The sequence below is a fragment of the Cornus florida genome, unplaced genomic scaffold, assembly GCF_030987335.1.
Source record: "Cornus florida cultivar Cherokee Brave unplaced genomic scaffold, ASM3098733v1 CherokeeBrave_3.0.0_Hap2_Chr04, whole genome shotgun sequence".
Lineage (NCBI taxonomy): Eukaryota > Viridiplantae > Streptophyta > Magnoliopsida > Cornales > Cornaceae > Cornus > Cornus florida.
In genome coordinates, this window is record NW_026775574.1 from 95,581,455 (window position 1) to 95,598,684 (window position 17,230).

General features: G+C 33.5%; 1 protein-coding gene and 1 long non-coding RNA gene across 6 annotated transcripts; one reads left to right on the forward strand and one right to left on the reverse strand.

The window, feature by feature from the left end:
• The first annotated feature begins 385 nt into the window (after positions 1-385).
• Positions 386-1,689, forward strand: LOC132302344 (uncharacterized). The gene is made up of 2 exons (XR_009480813.1): positions 386-571; positions 1,555-1,689. It is a non-coding gene; the product is annotated as an uncharacterized LOC132302344 (long non-coding RNA).
• Positions 1,690-9,673: 7,984 nt separating this feature from the next.
• LOC132304038 (uncharacterized) lies at positions 9,674-14,493 on the reverse strand. 5 transcript variants are annotated; one of them, XM_059801531.1, is made up of 4 exons: positions 14,311-14,493; positions 12,534-14,106; positions 10,530-12,440; positions 9,674-9,962 (listed from the first exon to the last, which is right to left on the reverse strand). In XM_059801531.1, the coding sequence occupies exons 2-3, from the start codon at positions 12,889-12,891 to the stop codon at positions 10,579-10,581; spliced, it is 2,220 nt and encodes a 739-aa protein (XP_059657514.1). In that variant the 5' UTR covers positions 12,892-14,106; positions 14,311-14,493; the 3' UTR covers positions 9,674-9,962; positions 10,530-10,578. The 5 variants fall into 5 exon arrangements, with proteins under 5 accessions (XP_059657514.1, XP_059657516.1, XP_059657515.1 ...); XM_059801533.1 differs by having other exon boundaries at positions 10,530-12,804; positions 13,800-14,106; positions 14,311-14,492; XM_059801532.1 differs by having other exon boundaries at positions 10,530-12,807; positions 13,800-14,106; positions 14,311-14,492.
• Positions 14,494-17,230: the final 2,737 nt, after the last annotated feature.

Genomic DNA, 17,230 nt, shown 5'->3' on the forward strand with positions numbered 1-17,230 from the left:
GTATTGAGATATTTAACATTTTTTTTTATTTTGCTGAGGGAATTTGATGGCTTCCGAAAGTGGGTTTGGTTTTATATTTTGATATGGTGATTTATCTGCGGGTCCCACCAATGTGATTTTGTGGCCAAAAAGCTTTTGGCCTTTATTTCCTTCATGTGGGCTAAATTAGTGTGTTATTAAGTTATGTCAGAAAGAGATTTGAACTTAGAGAAAAGTAAAGATAAGGTAATAATGTGGTGGGACCCACTAATTGATATTTGGAGTAAAGTTTGTGGGGTTATGCTTTATGCACGTGGGTTTATTGGTTGATTTTGTGTGAAATCAATGCCTTGCCTATATATTTTGTTTTTAGGACTTTGGTAAGAGAACAAAAAGGATAGAAAAAAATTAGAGAGAGAGAGACAGAAGAGAAAAATTAGAGAAGATTGAGAGAGGGCCGAGATTGAGGATACAGAGTGAGTTGAGAGAGAGAAATAGAGGAGCCAAGAGTTGCAGAGAGGTCCGAGAGTTTACAAAGGAGGTCTTGGAGCTTGAGGCTATGATGATCCAATGAGGAAAATTCTTTTTCAGGGTAGGGGTCTCTAATTTGCATTTTCTTGTTCCTTTGTGAGTCAATTCTTGTTATTTGATGCCAACATGCTTAATTGAAATTAATTACTTCTAGAATGATTTTCTTGCGGGTGTAAAGTTCATGACTATATGTGTAATTATTGATTTATATAAAAAGTATGCTATATTATTAATTTCTTTATGTTATTGTGTTGACAAAATTGCTAAAAATGATATATGGAAGCTTAAGAAAATTTTCTTAAAATTATTGTAATTTCTTTATGTTATTATGTTGACAAAATTGCAAAAAATGATACATGGAATCTTATGAAAATTTTCTAAGAATTATTGTAAAGTATGCTTAATATGTTAATTTTTCCATGCCTATGATGCTTAATAATTTATTGAAAATTTTATATGGAAGTATGTTAATTGTGTGATAATAATTCTCTCCATTTCCATAGTATTAAAAAGACATGTGATATGCATTCATAGCATGGGCCTGAAAATTAGTACAATGATTTAATAAGAATGAAAAAGGAGATTTTTGGGGAGAATTTGATGAAACGGTTTTGAGAAAACTCGGTCGCCGCAAAGTCACCAAAGGGCTGGTGTGTTAATATAGCCTAGAGGGAACTAGGTAGATTGTCCTAGCGTGGTTGATCTATCTGGGCCCCAAATGACGCTGCAAAGGTACCAAAGGTCAAGGACAGTAGCCAATCCTTCTCTCGTGTCGCTGCGGAGTCACCAAAGGGCGGGTTATATTAATAGTTTGTGAAGTGATGGAAGTTTTCTAAAAACGGGGGGTGACATGCATGACATTGCATTCATGGCACGACATTCATTTGTTTTGAACTTGTAGATTTACATTGTATTTTCCCTGGTTTAGCATGACCCCTCTCCCTATTGTCCTATTCATTATTTGGGTTCACAGGGTCACAAGAGGTGCATCTTAGGCACTACCTACTGAGCTTTACGCTCACCCCATTATTTAACATTTTTCAGGGTTGGGAAAGGAAATAGTGAATGCCGATCCCTTTCAAGCATGAAGAGAACTAAAGATCTATTTTGATACCTTTTGTGTTTTGGTTAAATTTTTGTAAAGTCTCAAATTATGGAAAAGAGTATTAATTTATTTTATCATGGCCATGTAACATAACTAAGGTACTTGACTACTTTTTTTGGATGTAAATTGAGACTATGTAAATGCTTAAGCTGAATGGAATGACGATGATGGGCCAACTCGAATAGGTTGTTGATGTGGTAGTATTGGGGAATGTATAATTTTTTTTTGTATTATGTGTTGGGACAGGTTGGATATGTCTTGAAAGGCCAAGAAAAGCCATTGAATTTTTTTTAAGCAGGTTGTTGTAAACCCCTTTTTAGCAAAGGTCATGTATAAATTTTTTTTTTTAAAAGTATCAGTTTAGGGTCGTTACATACATACTTTCATGTTTGATCGAATTACACACACACACACACACACACCTTTTTGTCTTCATCTTACAAAAGTTTTTAATGTTGGGGATAAATTTATTCAATTATATATATATATATATATATATATATATAATAAGGATATTTATGTAATAATCCATCAAATTGTCACTTTTTAGCAATTAAGTTTCAAAATTGGTGACTATTTATCTTTTCTCGACTTTAAGGTTAATTTACAACAATTTTGTATAGGTTTTGTCACCAAATTCTAATTTTTCCATTCTTCTTTAATGCATGGAAAAGGAGTGGAGGGAAAATAGAAAGGAAAGAATGAACTTTCTTTGTTTGGTAGAAATGATATAAGGAAGAAAGATGATCCATCTTTCGACCTTTATAAATTTTCATCCGAAAAAAAATTGATGGAAGAAAGGAGAGAAAACAAGTGGACTATTATAGAAATTTTAAATTAAATATTATCCTAAATTATATAAAAGTTTTAATTATAAATATTATTTGATATAATGGTAAAAACAATTAAAATATTTTATTTCCTTCTCCCAAAACGAACATAGTAAAAATTATGAAGTTATTCTCTTCTCTTTTATCCAACCCAACAAAAAAAAAAGGAAATATATAATCTATTCTCTATGAATGTCTCATCCATCCATTTTTCACTCCATTCTATCTAATTTTTTTCTCTCCCACCAAACAAATCATTAATGAAAACCAATATTAATTATCCATATCTAATTTCACTCCATTCCATCTAATTTTTTTCTCTCCCACCGAACAAATCATTAATGAAAACCAATATTAATTATCCATATCTAAAGTTTGTGTCTTCACTCTTCTCCCATTTACTGTCAAATGATTGCTAAGCTTACACAAACACAAAAACTGGAAATTAGACAGAGACATGAGGAGGACTTACTTCATATGCTTGGTTTGAAGAAGCTTCTCTGCAACAGAAATGGATGCATCAAGCTCCTCATTCTGGTAGAGCGATTTCGGATCAGAAACCATCTGGAGATTTCTCTTCTTGAACACGGCCACACACTTGCATCAATCTTGTAAATGGGCTCCCTGCAGGGTCTATATTTCGATACAAAGGGTATCCAATTATGAATGCTATCACTGACAGAGCCATTGCTATGGCTGGAACTCCGAATCCCCATCCCCATCCAATGTTGTCCTGAAGTTTTTGACTACTAGCCATGTTCATTGAATTGCTTTTCAAATTAGTCTTAAGCGTTGAATATACGAAATTTGGGCCCCTCCAAATTTGACAATTTTCGTTTTAGTGCCCTCAGTTGAATCTAGAGTTGAATATTTGAATCGGAATTATGTAATAATAGTAGATTTTCAATTAATTTCTAAACACATTATCAAAACCCAAAATATATATATATATATATACACACACTAACAAACTAGATTGTGAAGATATCCGTTTGAAGAGCTGGACACTCCACCATCTAGACCGGGTATTATCCCAAACCCATTGTATTTATATGAAAACATGTAGATTTTTTATTTATCAATTTACATTTGGCTAGTACATTGTTTGTCAAATTTGTCATTTATCTCCATATATCCATGCATCTTTTTCTAATTGTTACTTATTGATTTATATTTTTCCGCACCAGCTTACTATAATCTTTAGCGTGTCTGTTATGAATTTTCTTTATTTTATTCTTATTGTTGGATGAAGTAAATATGTCTAATTTTCTACAAATTTTTTTTTTTTTAGTTAATTCTTTGCCATGTGTTCTTTATTTACTTATAAGTTTTTTTATGCTTATGTGCATGTAAAATTTTGGATTGTTTAAATGTGCTTTACTTACCAAGAGTCTTAAGATATAGTGATATCTTATCTATCTTTCAAAGGGAACGGTAAGGGCCTGTTTGTTTAGTGTTTTACTTTGCTGTTTTTGTTGTAGGCTCCATTTCAGGCTCAAAAACATGTTTGGTAGCATTTGTTTTGTTTTAAACAGTACAAAAATATTGTTTTTAACAGTGCACAATTTGAGCCCAAAAGTGAAACACCGAATTGGTGTTTTTTGTTGTTTCTAAACTGTAGCCCAATAAAAAGAACTATAGCGCTTGAAGTAAGTTCGGTCTTGCACTGTAGCGGAGGAAGTAACTTCAAAACGTCGTTTGCAACATTTCGCCCGATCTTTTCTCTCTCCTCTGAAACCCTAGAGAAGGCGATTTAGGAGGCGATTTGGGAGGCGACTGCGATATACTGTGAGTATTCTCTCTCTTCTATTTCTCTCCTGTTTAAAGTTTCCTTTGATGTTGCTTTACTTCCGAAAAACCTCTTTCTTCTTGCTGCGTGAATCCCCCCATATTTCAGTCGATTTGATTGTGACGCCCTTAATGCTTTTCTGGATTTATTTGTGTTCTTGAGGTATTCCATTTCAGAAATTATTTTATGAAAATTTGGTGATTTAGAACAGTTAAAATTTTTAACTTGTTTAAACTCTTCTACTCCTATATCAGATTTTTAAGAAATACATCTTTCCAAGGACCAAAACGCACCTATACTTGTAGTTTTCTTTTTCTGTGTTTCTGGGTGTGTATATAAAAGTTGAATTAGAAAAAGAAAAGTACAAGTAAGAAACATTCCATCATGACCTTTTTTTTTTCTTCATAAAATGTAATTGGAAAAATAAAGAGTACAATTTCTTTGAAATTTCCACCATAGCCACAGTTAACGAGTTAATAATTGATGATTGAGGTGACCACTACATGGCATAATTTAGAATTTTTTTTTTATCTTTCTGAATGAAGGTAATTTGTCATGATAAATGTCTCTTGAGAATTTTGATATAACATTGACCCTTACTGAGCTAGCTTTCTAAAGTACGTACAGTTATATATATATATGTATGAAGCTCTAAAGTTTAATCCAAGGAGCTACCCCTGGCTGTTCTGTACAATTAAGAGACGCTTTCAAATTGGATGCTAACTTTAAATTATTTTGAAATGTATAAATTAAACAATATTTTATATTACGCGTTTGAATTGGAGGAGGATCAGATGGGGAGATCGAGCTCAGCAAATTTATAGAAATAAATAATATTGTCAGAAACCAAGGAGACATTGATGAGGCTTCATTTTAGTATTTAATTTACAAATACAATCTTAAGTTTGTTTGTTTGTTTGTTTATTTATTTATTTATTTATTTATTTATTTATGATAATGACTTAAAATCATCATCTTCATTTGTCCACGTCTTTGGGTTGATTGTTATTGTTATGTGAGTGATCAAACTGATTACCAAACAAGTATGAATGGCAAGTGGTGACGGGAATGGTGACTCTCCATTACTGCATGCCTAAGCTAATAGCTAGGAACAGAGAGTTTGTTGCGATTCATACATATTTTATTCTGCCTAATATTTAAGTGTAGACTCCATCTTACTATATAAGTATGATATCAAGTGTGAGCATGTAATATATACATACATAATATATATATATATGATCACGTATGTGTAGAAATAGTAATATATATGGATCAAGATTTTTTAAGACATAAATAAATAGACAACAAGAAGATTGAAATTTGTGTGTGTGTGGGGGGGGGGGGGGGGGGGGATACATTGTAGTATTAATGTAGTTGCTTGATGAACTGGACCATATTCATTGCACTCACATGCTAATGGGATGATATTATATACACAATTATTGACTCAACTTGGGTTTTGCTCTACTGTGTCTCTCTTATCCATTCTTATGTTGAAAATTACATCTTATATATTGATTTTCTGGATTTTCTTACCATATACAAAAGATTGAAATAATCAGATCAAGCTTGACTTGTTACAAACATGACGAAGTAATGAAAACCAATGAAAACTCAATGTTTTCTTTCATAATAGAGCAATGGATAGTTTTATAGAGAAATAATGTGTGTGTGTGTGTATATATATATAAGATTATTAACTGCTTATACTAAAAAAGCAAAACAAGTGCCCGGAGTCATTACTTTGGAAAACCCTCCCATTAATGTCCCCATCTAAAAGAAATTTTCAAGTTGTTAATGTCCCCATGTTTATCAGAAAACTTTTGAGGATCTGCTATTTAACTTTCATTCCAATATGTTGTAGCAGCCTTTTCCCTCTTCCTTTCCCTTTTGATCTAGACAGCAATACTATGAAATACTATGTAGTTAAATAGAAGACTGTGTTGATCAACCAATGAATGTGAGGTTTCAATTTTCAGTTGAGTATTGAGGAGTACTATTTCCAGTCTCACTTCACTTCTAATGTACTTACCAATTGTGTGCTATGTAAAATGCAAATGGGCACCCAACACTCTAGCAGAGGTTTCATTTTTCAGTTGAGTATTGAAGAAAACTATTTAAAGAAATGATAGAAACATAATTGCAATACACAAAAAATCATAGAGTATAGTCAGATTTATCCAATATGTATCAAAGTATAAATTAACTTAATAAATTTATCATAACTTGAAACCCTTTCATCAAACTCTTACAAGATTTGCAACAAGAGAGAACCCAAACGACATTAGCTCAGAATATGTATGAAACTATAGAACATTATTGATCCTGTTAAAAGAATGAAGAATATCAAGAACAAAGAATATGAAAAATAAAATTAAAAAAAATGCTCACTTTGATTTACTATTCCTGTCCTCTCTATTATTATATCATTATGATTATCTCATAGAGTCAACTATTATTATATTACTTATGTTTCTTCTTTCTTTTTTTTCTTTTTTCTTTTCCCTTTCTGTTTCCAAGATTAAGGAAAAGAGAAGAAATGTTGGAATCTTTCGCATTGCTTATTTGAATTTTTATATATTTTGAATCAACCTGTAAGAGTCAAAATTTTGATTCACTCTAGATTCCTAATTTTTATATATTATACCAATGTTAAATTTTATGTCTCCCTTATCTGATTTTCATGATTTAAACAAATCTTCTATAATTTTGCTTTTACATGTTCATATCCCAATGATGAACTATTTAGAAATCTAAATTTTTGCATGGAACTTGTAAAATTTGGTGCTCTCTCTTGCAAGCTCATTGCTGAGGTTGAGGAACCATGAGTTCATGCTAGGTAGATAATAGGCATTTTGAGGGATATGCTGTTGTTTGATTTTAATATTTTCTTTTTGTTTTTTCTTTTTGGCTTCATTTTTTTAGCACAAATATACTTATGATGCTTTATTGTCCTACAATGTATTGTGCCATAAGACTCCACTTGTCGTATGGGTTTTAGAAATTTTAGCTTTATCTAGAATTATAAGATAATTTTTTTAATAAATAAGTTGATGCCATGGAGACCTGGGCTTCAATCACTTGGCATGATTCATTGTTTGGAGAAACTTATATCAATAATATTAATTTAAAAATGGTTGTTTTGTTATATAATTTCTACTAAATTTATTTACTGAGGTCACTTGTTTTGACTTTGGCATATTGTGCATCCATTATACCAATGTTAAATTTTATGTCTCCCTCATCTAATTTTCATGATTTAAACAAATCTTCTATAATTTTGCTTTTACATGTTCATATCCCAATGATGAACTATTTAGTAATCTGAATTTTTGCATGGAACTTGTAAAATTTGGTGCTCTCTCTTGCAAGCTCATTGCTGAGGTTGAGGAACCATGAGTTCATGCTAGGTAGATAATAGACATTTTGAGGGATACGCTGTTATTTGATTTTTTTAATAAATAAGTTGTTGCCATGGAGACTTGGGCTTCAATCCCGTCAGCCGATGTGTTTTTGACACAACTTCATTAGAAATCAATATAAGCCTGATGATTTATTTGATGGTGACGATCCTCCTCGAGAAATGGATCAGTTGCGTAATACTATTGCTGATCGAATCTGGAATTCTCTTGGGCACTCTTGATCTTTCTGAAACTGATGGTATGTTTTTTCTTTTATATGTAATATATTTGTTGCTATTATTGTTAATATTTTTCAACTTAAATTTTACCATTACAGATGTGAAGTGTGTTGATACTTTCTTGAAGGTGATGTGTGCTGTTATGAAGATGACGTGTCCTACTACTGAAGCTTGTTCCATGGAAGTGAAATTTGTGTTTTTTGAAGTATGTCTCCTGTAAGGAAAACATAAGGAAACATCTTTTTATTTGTAAGCATCTTTTTTTTCGTTTTTGAATCCTATTGTTGAAATTTGTAAATAATGAAGTGAATTGTGTTTGAATTTTGAATTATATCTCCTATTTAATTTAATCTACTGTTTAATTTGTTCTGAATTTCTTTGTCATTTTTCCTAATATAGAAGAATGAGTATGATTTGAGAAGCTTCCTTGCAAGCTTCCATTCTAGCAGGGTGCTTCTTTTTTTATTTATTTATTTTATTTTATTTTATGATTCCTTGATAGATGTTTTGTGAAGTTTGACTCTAAATAGATGGATTATAAATGAAAAAGGTAATCTTAGATCATAAGAATACAGTAAAAAAATAGAACTCTACATGTCATCAAGATTCAAGTTGATGTCGAAACATTGGTCTCGCTGAAGCAACACTTCTGTAATTACACTTTGGTTATATATATGTGTGTGTGTGTGTGGTTGTGTATTCAAATTTCAATATATTTATTAAAAATATATAGACTATTTATATAGAAATAAATTTATAAATATATTTAAAATTTATAAAAATAAATTAAAAGCAATGATAACCAAACATGTTTTTTTGTTTCTGTTTTATTTATTTTTAACAACAATTAGAGTTACCAAACATATTTTGTTTTCAAAATTCTTGAAACGCATGGCTTACCAAACATGTTTTTTATGTTTCTGTTTCCGACATTTCCACAACAAAACATCGTTCCCAAACGTGCTTCCGATTTTTGCCAAAACACTCCAATAGTAAAAACATTGTTTCTGTTTTAGCCAAAAACAAAACGCCTAAAGTAAAAAGGATGCCAAACGGGCCCTAAGGGTTCGATTCTTCAAATAAGCAAAGTGGGTATGTAAGTTTCTAAAAATAAAAAAAAAAATGTGTTTTACTTAATATGTATCATGTCACATTATCTAGATTAAATGTTGTCGAACACAATTTAGTTTTAAAAAAAATGATACAGGTTCAGTTTTATCTTTTATTTCAGTTTTTTAGAGATTCAGAACACGTTGGACTAGATCAGGGCCGTCTAACCAATAAAAAAGCTCCAAAAAAATTCTTTTTGCTTTCATTGAAATTTAATTCTTTTTGAGAGAATATTCACTTGTTTGATACAGGAAGACCAGTTAAATTTCCGTAATGCTTTGGCCCATCTCTCCAACAATTTGGGATTGAAATGAGTGTGAAACTGTGTAATAAGTTTAGAGAATAAATTGGAATGGTCACTTTTATGTAATTAAGTTTTAAATTTGATGACTATTTATTCTTTTCTAAATTTATTATTAGTTTAAAGATATCTTGTTTAGAATAATTGATCAGAAAAATAAAATTTTTTCTTATTTTTAATTAACAAATAATGATCAAAAGACAGCTTTGTTTGATTATACCATAGCATGAGCTACAAGAGAACAGTATTAAATAGACAATGGTTATATCTTTTTTACAATCCAAAATCTTCTGCTGAAGTCAATATAGCTGAAAACTCAAAAGATTAAAATCAGGAGCTCTTTGATTATGTTGAAGATGACAGCTACTAATAGCTTTAGACAGAGAGAATATATATATATATATATATATATATATATATATATATATATATATATATATATAATAGACGATTTATGAATCGAAATCCACCTACATTTTCTGTGTTTATTATTTGGTGTCCAATCACCGTTACAAAGGCTATTGAACTAGATTTTCACCATATTACAGAAAGGAACAGCCAAACAAAGAAAATTACACCACCAGCAAAAGGACACAGGATCCCAATTAAAAACACCCCCAGCAACTCCAAACAGCACCACAGCTCACACTACACTCTTTGATTTCCAACAAGTCCTGCAGATTAACATTCTTGAAATTTTCATCATGTAAAACTTGAACAAAGAATCAATTTTAGTAGTAGTTCTTACTTCATAAACATGAAAATTGCATATTAAGCAAGTGTGAAAACCGTAATCCCAAATACACCATTCAGATTCATGAATGGATTGTGCATCGTATAGTTATTAATTCCATCCAACCCAGATTCTGCCCCACAAATGATAAATCCACTTTCCACAAGAATTTAACTTTTTCAAAGCTTTTGTAGAACTAAAACAGAGCTAAAATTGGCTGTAAATATTTTTAGGGTGTGGCTTGCATGAAAAGGGCTACCTACGAATCTAGAAAATTCAAATAATATCCAAAGAATGGATGTGCTCTATATGAATAGAATAAATTTATATAGAAACATTAGAAAAAGGCTACCTATGAATCCATCAAATTCAAATGATATATCTAAGCAAACAATGAATGTGCTGTATATGAATAGAATAAAATCTACCTGCTCAATATCACATTCAAATGCTGTAACAGTTCATAGAATATCTAAATATAGAAAAGTCGTAGATGATCAGTACATACCAAACACTAGCGATGGCATAAAGTGCTTGTGTTTTCTCAAGCATCCCTCCTACTCAATAGCTATATGCAACTGACAAGAACCAGAAGAGGATGAACCACTGTTGGATGAAGAAGTAAAAGCCGAGGGATCTTTCTTCTTCATTGAAGCACGCCACTCATTGATATCAGCCGCCTGATCAGGATTCAGACTAGGAAGTTCACGCTGTTGAAGGATTTCGAGAATCTCTTCAGTTTCACCAAGAAGATGAGCTGCATGCTGAACATTTTTCTCCCTTTCTTCTATGGCACTGCAAAAGCATTTTGTAGTTATAACACGTGGCATGTTGGTAAGACAAGCACCCAATATATCGGCAACCATAACAGATAATTGATCAAACAGCCTTTCATGATCCATCTGGTCTTTGCTGCCTTCTTGGTCAAGCAGCAAAGTTTGGCTGATTCTGTACATTGAATTAGCAGCAATAACCTTCATGGGCCACTTCAAAGGGTTCTCCTTCCCATTCATGTTTGCCTTGAATTCCATGACAATATTTTTAGATATGTCAAGAAGTCTCTCCAGCGTCTCCTTTGAGGTTTTTCTTTCAAGAGCGATTTTTCGGAGATCTTCATCTAGCCACTTGCCGAAGAGATCAACTCCAAACCACACTATGTCGGCAGTATTTTTTATGCTCACCAAGTCTCCTTTGGCATCCAAAATTTTTTCTACAAGGTTGACATACAAGAGGCCTTCTCTCACGCTTCGACGCAACCAGTTCACCTTCTGATTTTCATTGTTTGGAAGTGCAATGGCAATACTTGTTAGTGTAATCACAGGAAGAGACCAACAATTGGGAGGTTCTTCAGAATTTAGAAATGGGACTCGGTCACTGTCAAACTTTTCCACCCCCATAAAAGCAGTAGATTGATCTAAAAGCTCTTTCAAATATTTTGGTTGCTGCTTTTTACCCTTCTGAATAAAATGATTAGTAGCATCCCTATTGTTCTTCATAATCTGTAAGGGCAGTTCCTCTTCACCTTCAAGATATATAACATAACGGCTAAGATCCAGTGTTGTACCAGGCCCCGACTCTGGTTCTCTGTGATTGTTTGAGGTAGTAGGCTTACAGTATCTGAGCTTCTGCTTTAACACCTTGTAGTAGAGACCAAATGACATCAACGTGCTCACTAAGAAAATAGGAATGAGCAAAATTAATTTGCTGGCCATGACAATCGTAATTTGAACTCGTATAAAGAAGTTTAGAATTAGATTCTTGGTTGAATGAACAAGTTTTCTGCATTTTTGGCCCCAGATCCGTAAAGCTAAGGGCTTCTCTCTCCACCCTACTAGCTTTTCAATCCAGTAGTTCTCTATATTCAACTCAGTTCTGTAGCTCTTGACTCTTTTCACTGAGCATCTTAATCTTATGACGGCAAACCATCTAAATGCTACGGCAATTGTACCTACTACCACCCCAAAAGACTGAATCACAAAAACTACAAAGATTGACCACCTATAACATGATCCAACCACGTACATATAATGCATGTACAATTGGTAACCACGGGTCCACATCCTGACGTTTGCTTCTGCTAAAGTGAAAGCAGCCAGAAAACAAATTGTCCCCGAAACATAGCAGGTAACTGAACGTGCTATAACAAATTGAAGACTACCCGTCTCTGTCATTATCCAATATTTTTTAACATCCTCTTTCAAGTTAACAATTTTAAACTTTTGGATTCCCTCTGATTCTTCACTCAAAATCTTTTTGTATATGTCATCATAATTCAGTTGTAGACGCTTTCTAATGGTGGAAACCGTCAAAGCGGAGAAACTCAATATTAGAAGCAAAACAAGCATGAAAGACACAGCTGCAATATATTCTCTCTCAAGAAAAGGATCTATTAGTTGAGTACGTAATTGGATGCAGATATCTACAAAAATGGTGATCACAAGAATAGCCAAGGCTGTTATGTTCATGAAAATTTCTCTGTCATTCATAGTTCCTAAAGAAGGCAGAAAATTACCCATCGTTGTAGACATCAAGACGGTGCCGGTAAGTTTCACCAGCTGATCCATATTTCCTGGCATTTGGGTACTGAGATCCACCGGAAGCTTCATTGCTACACCTAATAATGTGAGGGAAGCGGCATTGAGAGTGAAAAATTTGCATGGAATCCAAAGTTTTCTGTGGCGAAAACCGTGGAAGACGTCAGCAGCCATTGCAAGGGAGCAGACTAGAGATGCTGCTGCAACATAGATACCGATCCATGGCATTGGTGCTTCGTGTTGTTTGTCCTGCTGACAGAAAAGCATCACGATTCGATCATTGTAACTACAAGAGTAATTGGCTTCCTCGTATTGGTAATAGTCGCAGATGGACATTTTCTTTTCCTTTTTCTCTCTTCTTTATTTTTTCTTCCCCCTTCTTTAGTTATGAGCTTTATTTTCTTTGGAAGAAAGGGATGGGCTTGGGTTGTAGTTGTTGGTCCTGTGAATGCTACTATATGTATAGTTGCTGATGAATCATTTTCCGGGTATGATTCATCGAGAAAACCAATGTTCAATATTCATTGATGGATACATGGGCCATGTTCTGTCTAACAAGCAAGTGGCACAGTAGCTGCTGAATCATTTTCCTGGAAGCTACCATGCAGGAATGTGATTGGTGTTGAATTTCTCCAAGTGAATTGGTCTTCTAACTGCGAAGTGTCTGAGAAGGAATATCAAAGTTTGAAGACACATCCGAGTGTCATACTAAAGCTTTCCAAGTGGTAAAGAAACGATTTCTGATATTTTTCCTAGAAGCTGTGGATAACGTGAGCATGTCACATTCATAAGTCAATCAGTAGAAGACTGAAAGAAAATTCAAAGTAGAAATGTTCCGCCACTGTGGATAGACTTTGGTTGGTATATATTGAAATCATATTATTTAATGAAAATTCAAGTAGTGGATTAGAGCAACCGGAGTAGTGGCTGGTTTGGTAGCTGGGAAGTCACAGAGGCTAGTAAGTTGTTTGGTATGAGGCTAGCCAATAGTGGGTCCCATGTGAAGAATAGCAAAAGCAATAGCCACGTAAACATGTGATGATTGGACCCAATAAATTGCAATGGCTTTGTAAGAACCGAACATGAGGGTTCGAATCGTTAATCTGGTTTTTACTCGAACCTGAAATTGTCTAAGGGTATTATAGTCAATTTTAATGTCAATACATAATATACGTGTCACCCCAAGGCTTATACAAAAAAAAATGTGATCGCAGTTACAAAAGATGTCAAAACAGTTCACTAACCCATCTAAACTTGTGGAAGAGCGTCGTCCGCCACTTTCTTCCCGTGACCTGAAAATAACAAAGAAAAAGGTGAGTACAACGACTGAGTAGGAGGTGCCTGTCACGACCCGAAAATTTCTAGTAAAGTCCTCAATTCATTCAAATCCAAATACATCAAAATACACTCAGGAACAAATAAAATGCCTTCATTTATACAAAATCAACTTCCTTAATATAGACAAAAATTCTCCAAATAAATAAATAAATCCTGCAACGCCAACTCTTCCACCTAAGCCCGAATCTAGCAATCCCCGTTTATCTTCGGTACCTGAAATTGGAGGGTGGTGAGACAAAAAGTTCCAGTAGGAAAAATCATAACAAGAATTCCATAGAGATTTACTAAAATAGCTTCACAAAATATACATATTCATGTGAATATATAAACAAAATACATATGCATTTAATTAAAACATTTAATAAAAATCATTGAAGCAAAATCACTCTAAGCCATTCAAGGTATAGAGAATCCTACACTGAAAAAGAATTTTCCTCACTGGATCATCAAAGCCTCAATCCTCCGGCCTCCTCTGCAACTCTCGACTCTCTCTCTCTGTCCTCAACTCGGCTCTCTCTGTCTTTTTCTATGTCTTAATTTTCTTCCCTCTGTGTATTTACTAATGTCTCAAAACATACACTAATATATATAGAGACAATCCACCGGCTCCATACACACGTCAATACTGCTCACCACACCCTCAAAAAAGATGTCAAACAAAATAATACATTCAACTAACAAAAATCAAAAGTGGACCCCGCCACCCACTTATCCTTATCTTTACATTTCCTTTATCACATCTTCATTCATCAGAATCCATAACCAACATCAGCCCACGTGAACAATTCAAGGCCATAAGAGTTTTGGTCAAACAAAACTCTTTAGTGGGACCCGCCACTAACACATCACCATCATCACAATCCCCTAGTGGGTCCCATGCCAAAACCATTTCTCTCTTCCCCAGTTTCGGCCAACCTGCCTTCCATCTTCATCATTCAAAATATATATATATATATAAATAAGGGAAAATTACATATAAATGGAGTCAAAGTTCCATATTTACTTAGAGGCTGAGTCAAAGTTCCATATTTCTCTAAAATGGATTGCTGAGGTGGCACATGGTTTTTTACTGTTTAGAAATTGTGGTGCCTAAAATACCCTTCCGCGAAGGTACTACTTTTTCTTCGAAGGTACTACTTTTTTGAACTGAAGGTACTACTTTTTGGTGTCCAGGTACCATGTTTTTTAAACACCCGCGAAGGTACTACTTTTTCTTCGAAGGTACTACTTTTTTGAACTGAAGGTACTAATTTTTTGTTAGGGAAGGGCATTTTAGGCACCACAATTTTCTAAACAGTAAAAAACCATGTGCCACCTCAGCAATCCATTTTAGAGAAATATGGAACTTTGACTCAGTCTCTAAGTAAATATGAAACTTTAACTCCATTTATATGTAATTTTCCCTATAAATAAATCACATTTCAAAAAACCAAAAAACAAACCCATGACAAATGGAACCCGCCAAAAACAACTTTTCCTTATTTATTTCATTTCTCATCACTTCGGCTCACACTGTACCTTCAGATGCCACAAGGCTATATATATATATAATATGCAACAACCAAATAATCAAATCTTTTTATTGGGTAAATTACCAATAAAAATTAAATACTCAATCCTGATAATTATAAATCATGAAATAAATATAAATTAAAATCCTAAAAATATGGGTTATCACAATGCCTAAGACACATCTCTTAATGACCCCGTAAATCCACACAAAATATAGAGTAAAGATATACGAGATCATGCCATAGGAAAAAATACAATAACCACAACAACAACAACAATACTACAGGTCATCCGATCATATGTATACAATACATGCCAATATAATGCAATGACATGCCAATGTCGTTTCCTATTTTCAAAACATTTTTGTTTCACCATTCCAAACCATTAATGCAACCCAACCCATGGCAACTCCATGGCGACACGAGAGAATGATTGGCTAGCTATTCCTGATCACATGGCAACTCTAAGGCGTCATTTCTGGCCTATAGGTAGCTCAACCACGCTAGGGTCTTTTCCTAGTTCCCTCTAAACCACATTAACGCCATGGACCATTAAGCAACTCCTAAGTGCCCGGGTTTTCGCAAACCATTTCAAAACATTTCCCCAAAAACCAATTTCTTTGCTTTAAAAAAAAAAACTTTTCCTTTTTTTTCCCAATGAAATGCATGAATGCTTCATGCCATACAAAACCATAACGATATATATACATTTCCATAATTTACATTTGACCATAACAATATAACATGCTTTCAAGAAAAACTCACAAGGAATTATATCATATCTTGACATAATGAAATTTCAGTATTTATAATTATACAAGGCAAACAATAATTTTAGTTTAGCATACTTCATCATATCTTTCCAATTAACTTACATTTTCAGTCAATTAGTCACATAAATCACATTGGCACATAAAACCCTCAATATCATAAGCAAAATAATCAAATAAAGCATGCTTAGAATCAATTTAAAGAGGAAAATTCACCAGAATCAAAGAAATTGTGTATTAGAACACCCTTACCTCAGCAAATTGAAGAAAAGCCCCAAAATTTTCCAAAATCCCGAAATCCAAAGGTGCTCCAAATTAAACTTTGCCTCGATCAAATTGAAGCTCTTGTTACACTCTCCAACTTTGTTTTCTATGGCAACATCAATTTCCAAGAAGAGAGGGAGGGATTTAAGCTTAAAAGCTTGAGAAAGGAAAAAGAAAAAAATAATAATAAATACAAAGAGAAAGAGAGAAGCTGCGGTCTGGGAGGAAGAAAAATGGGTTTATGCCCCTTAGTCAATGGTGGGATCATGTGGGGTCCACATGTCTCGCAAATAATCTATTTTTGTCTTTCATTATATACACATATACATATACACATGCTACAATACACACCCAACTACATAGTGTAGTGATTCCAATTTTCATCATTTTTCATTTTTTTAGAATTTTTTATTTTTCGAGGGTATTTTCGTCCTTCCTCGTTTTTGCGTGCTGGACACCGTGGAGTGTGTCTGTTCTATCCGAGAGTTGGTTGGAGGGTTTCATTGAGTTCATGGCTCTTTAAAATGCAAGGGTGGTCATTCTGGCATTTTCAATTTTTCGGGCCGGACGGTTCCATGAGGGACCCGCTACCAGAATTGTTATACACGAGGATTTTGGTTCGGTCCATTTATATCATATTTATTTTATTCAATGTGTTATATGTGGTTATTGTATAGTTGGTGCAGCATATATATATATATGTTTAGGGTGAGAATTAATAAGAAAAATAAAAATAAAAATAAAAGAAAAATAAAGTGGGACCCACCACCCCCCTTAAAGGGTTAAAGA

Coding starts and splice junctions, on each gene's coding strand:
- LOC132304038 (XM_059801530.1), bottom strand. CDS start 12,891: ATGTCCATCTGCGACTATTACCAATACGAGGAAGCCAATTACTCTTGT.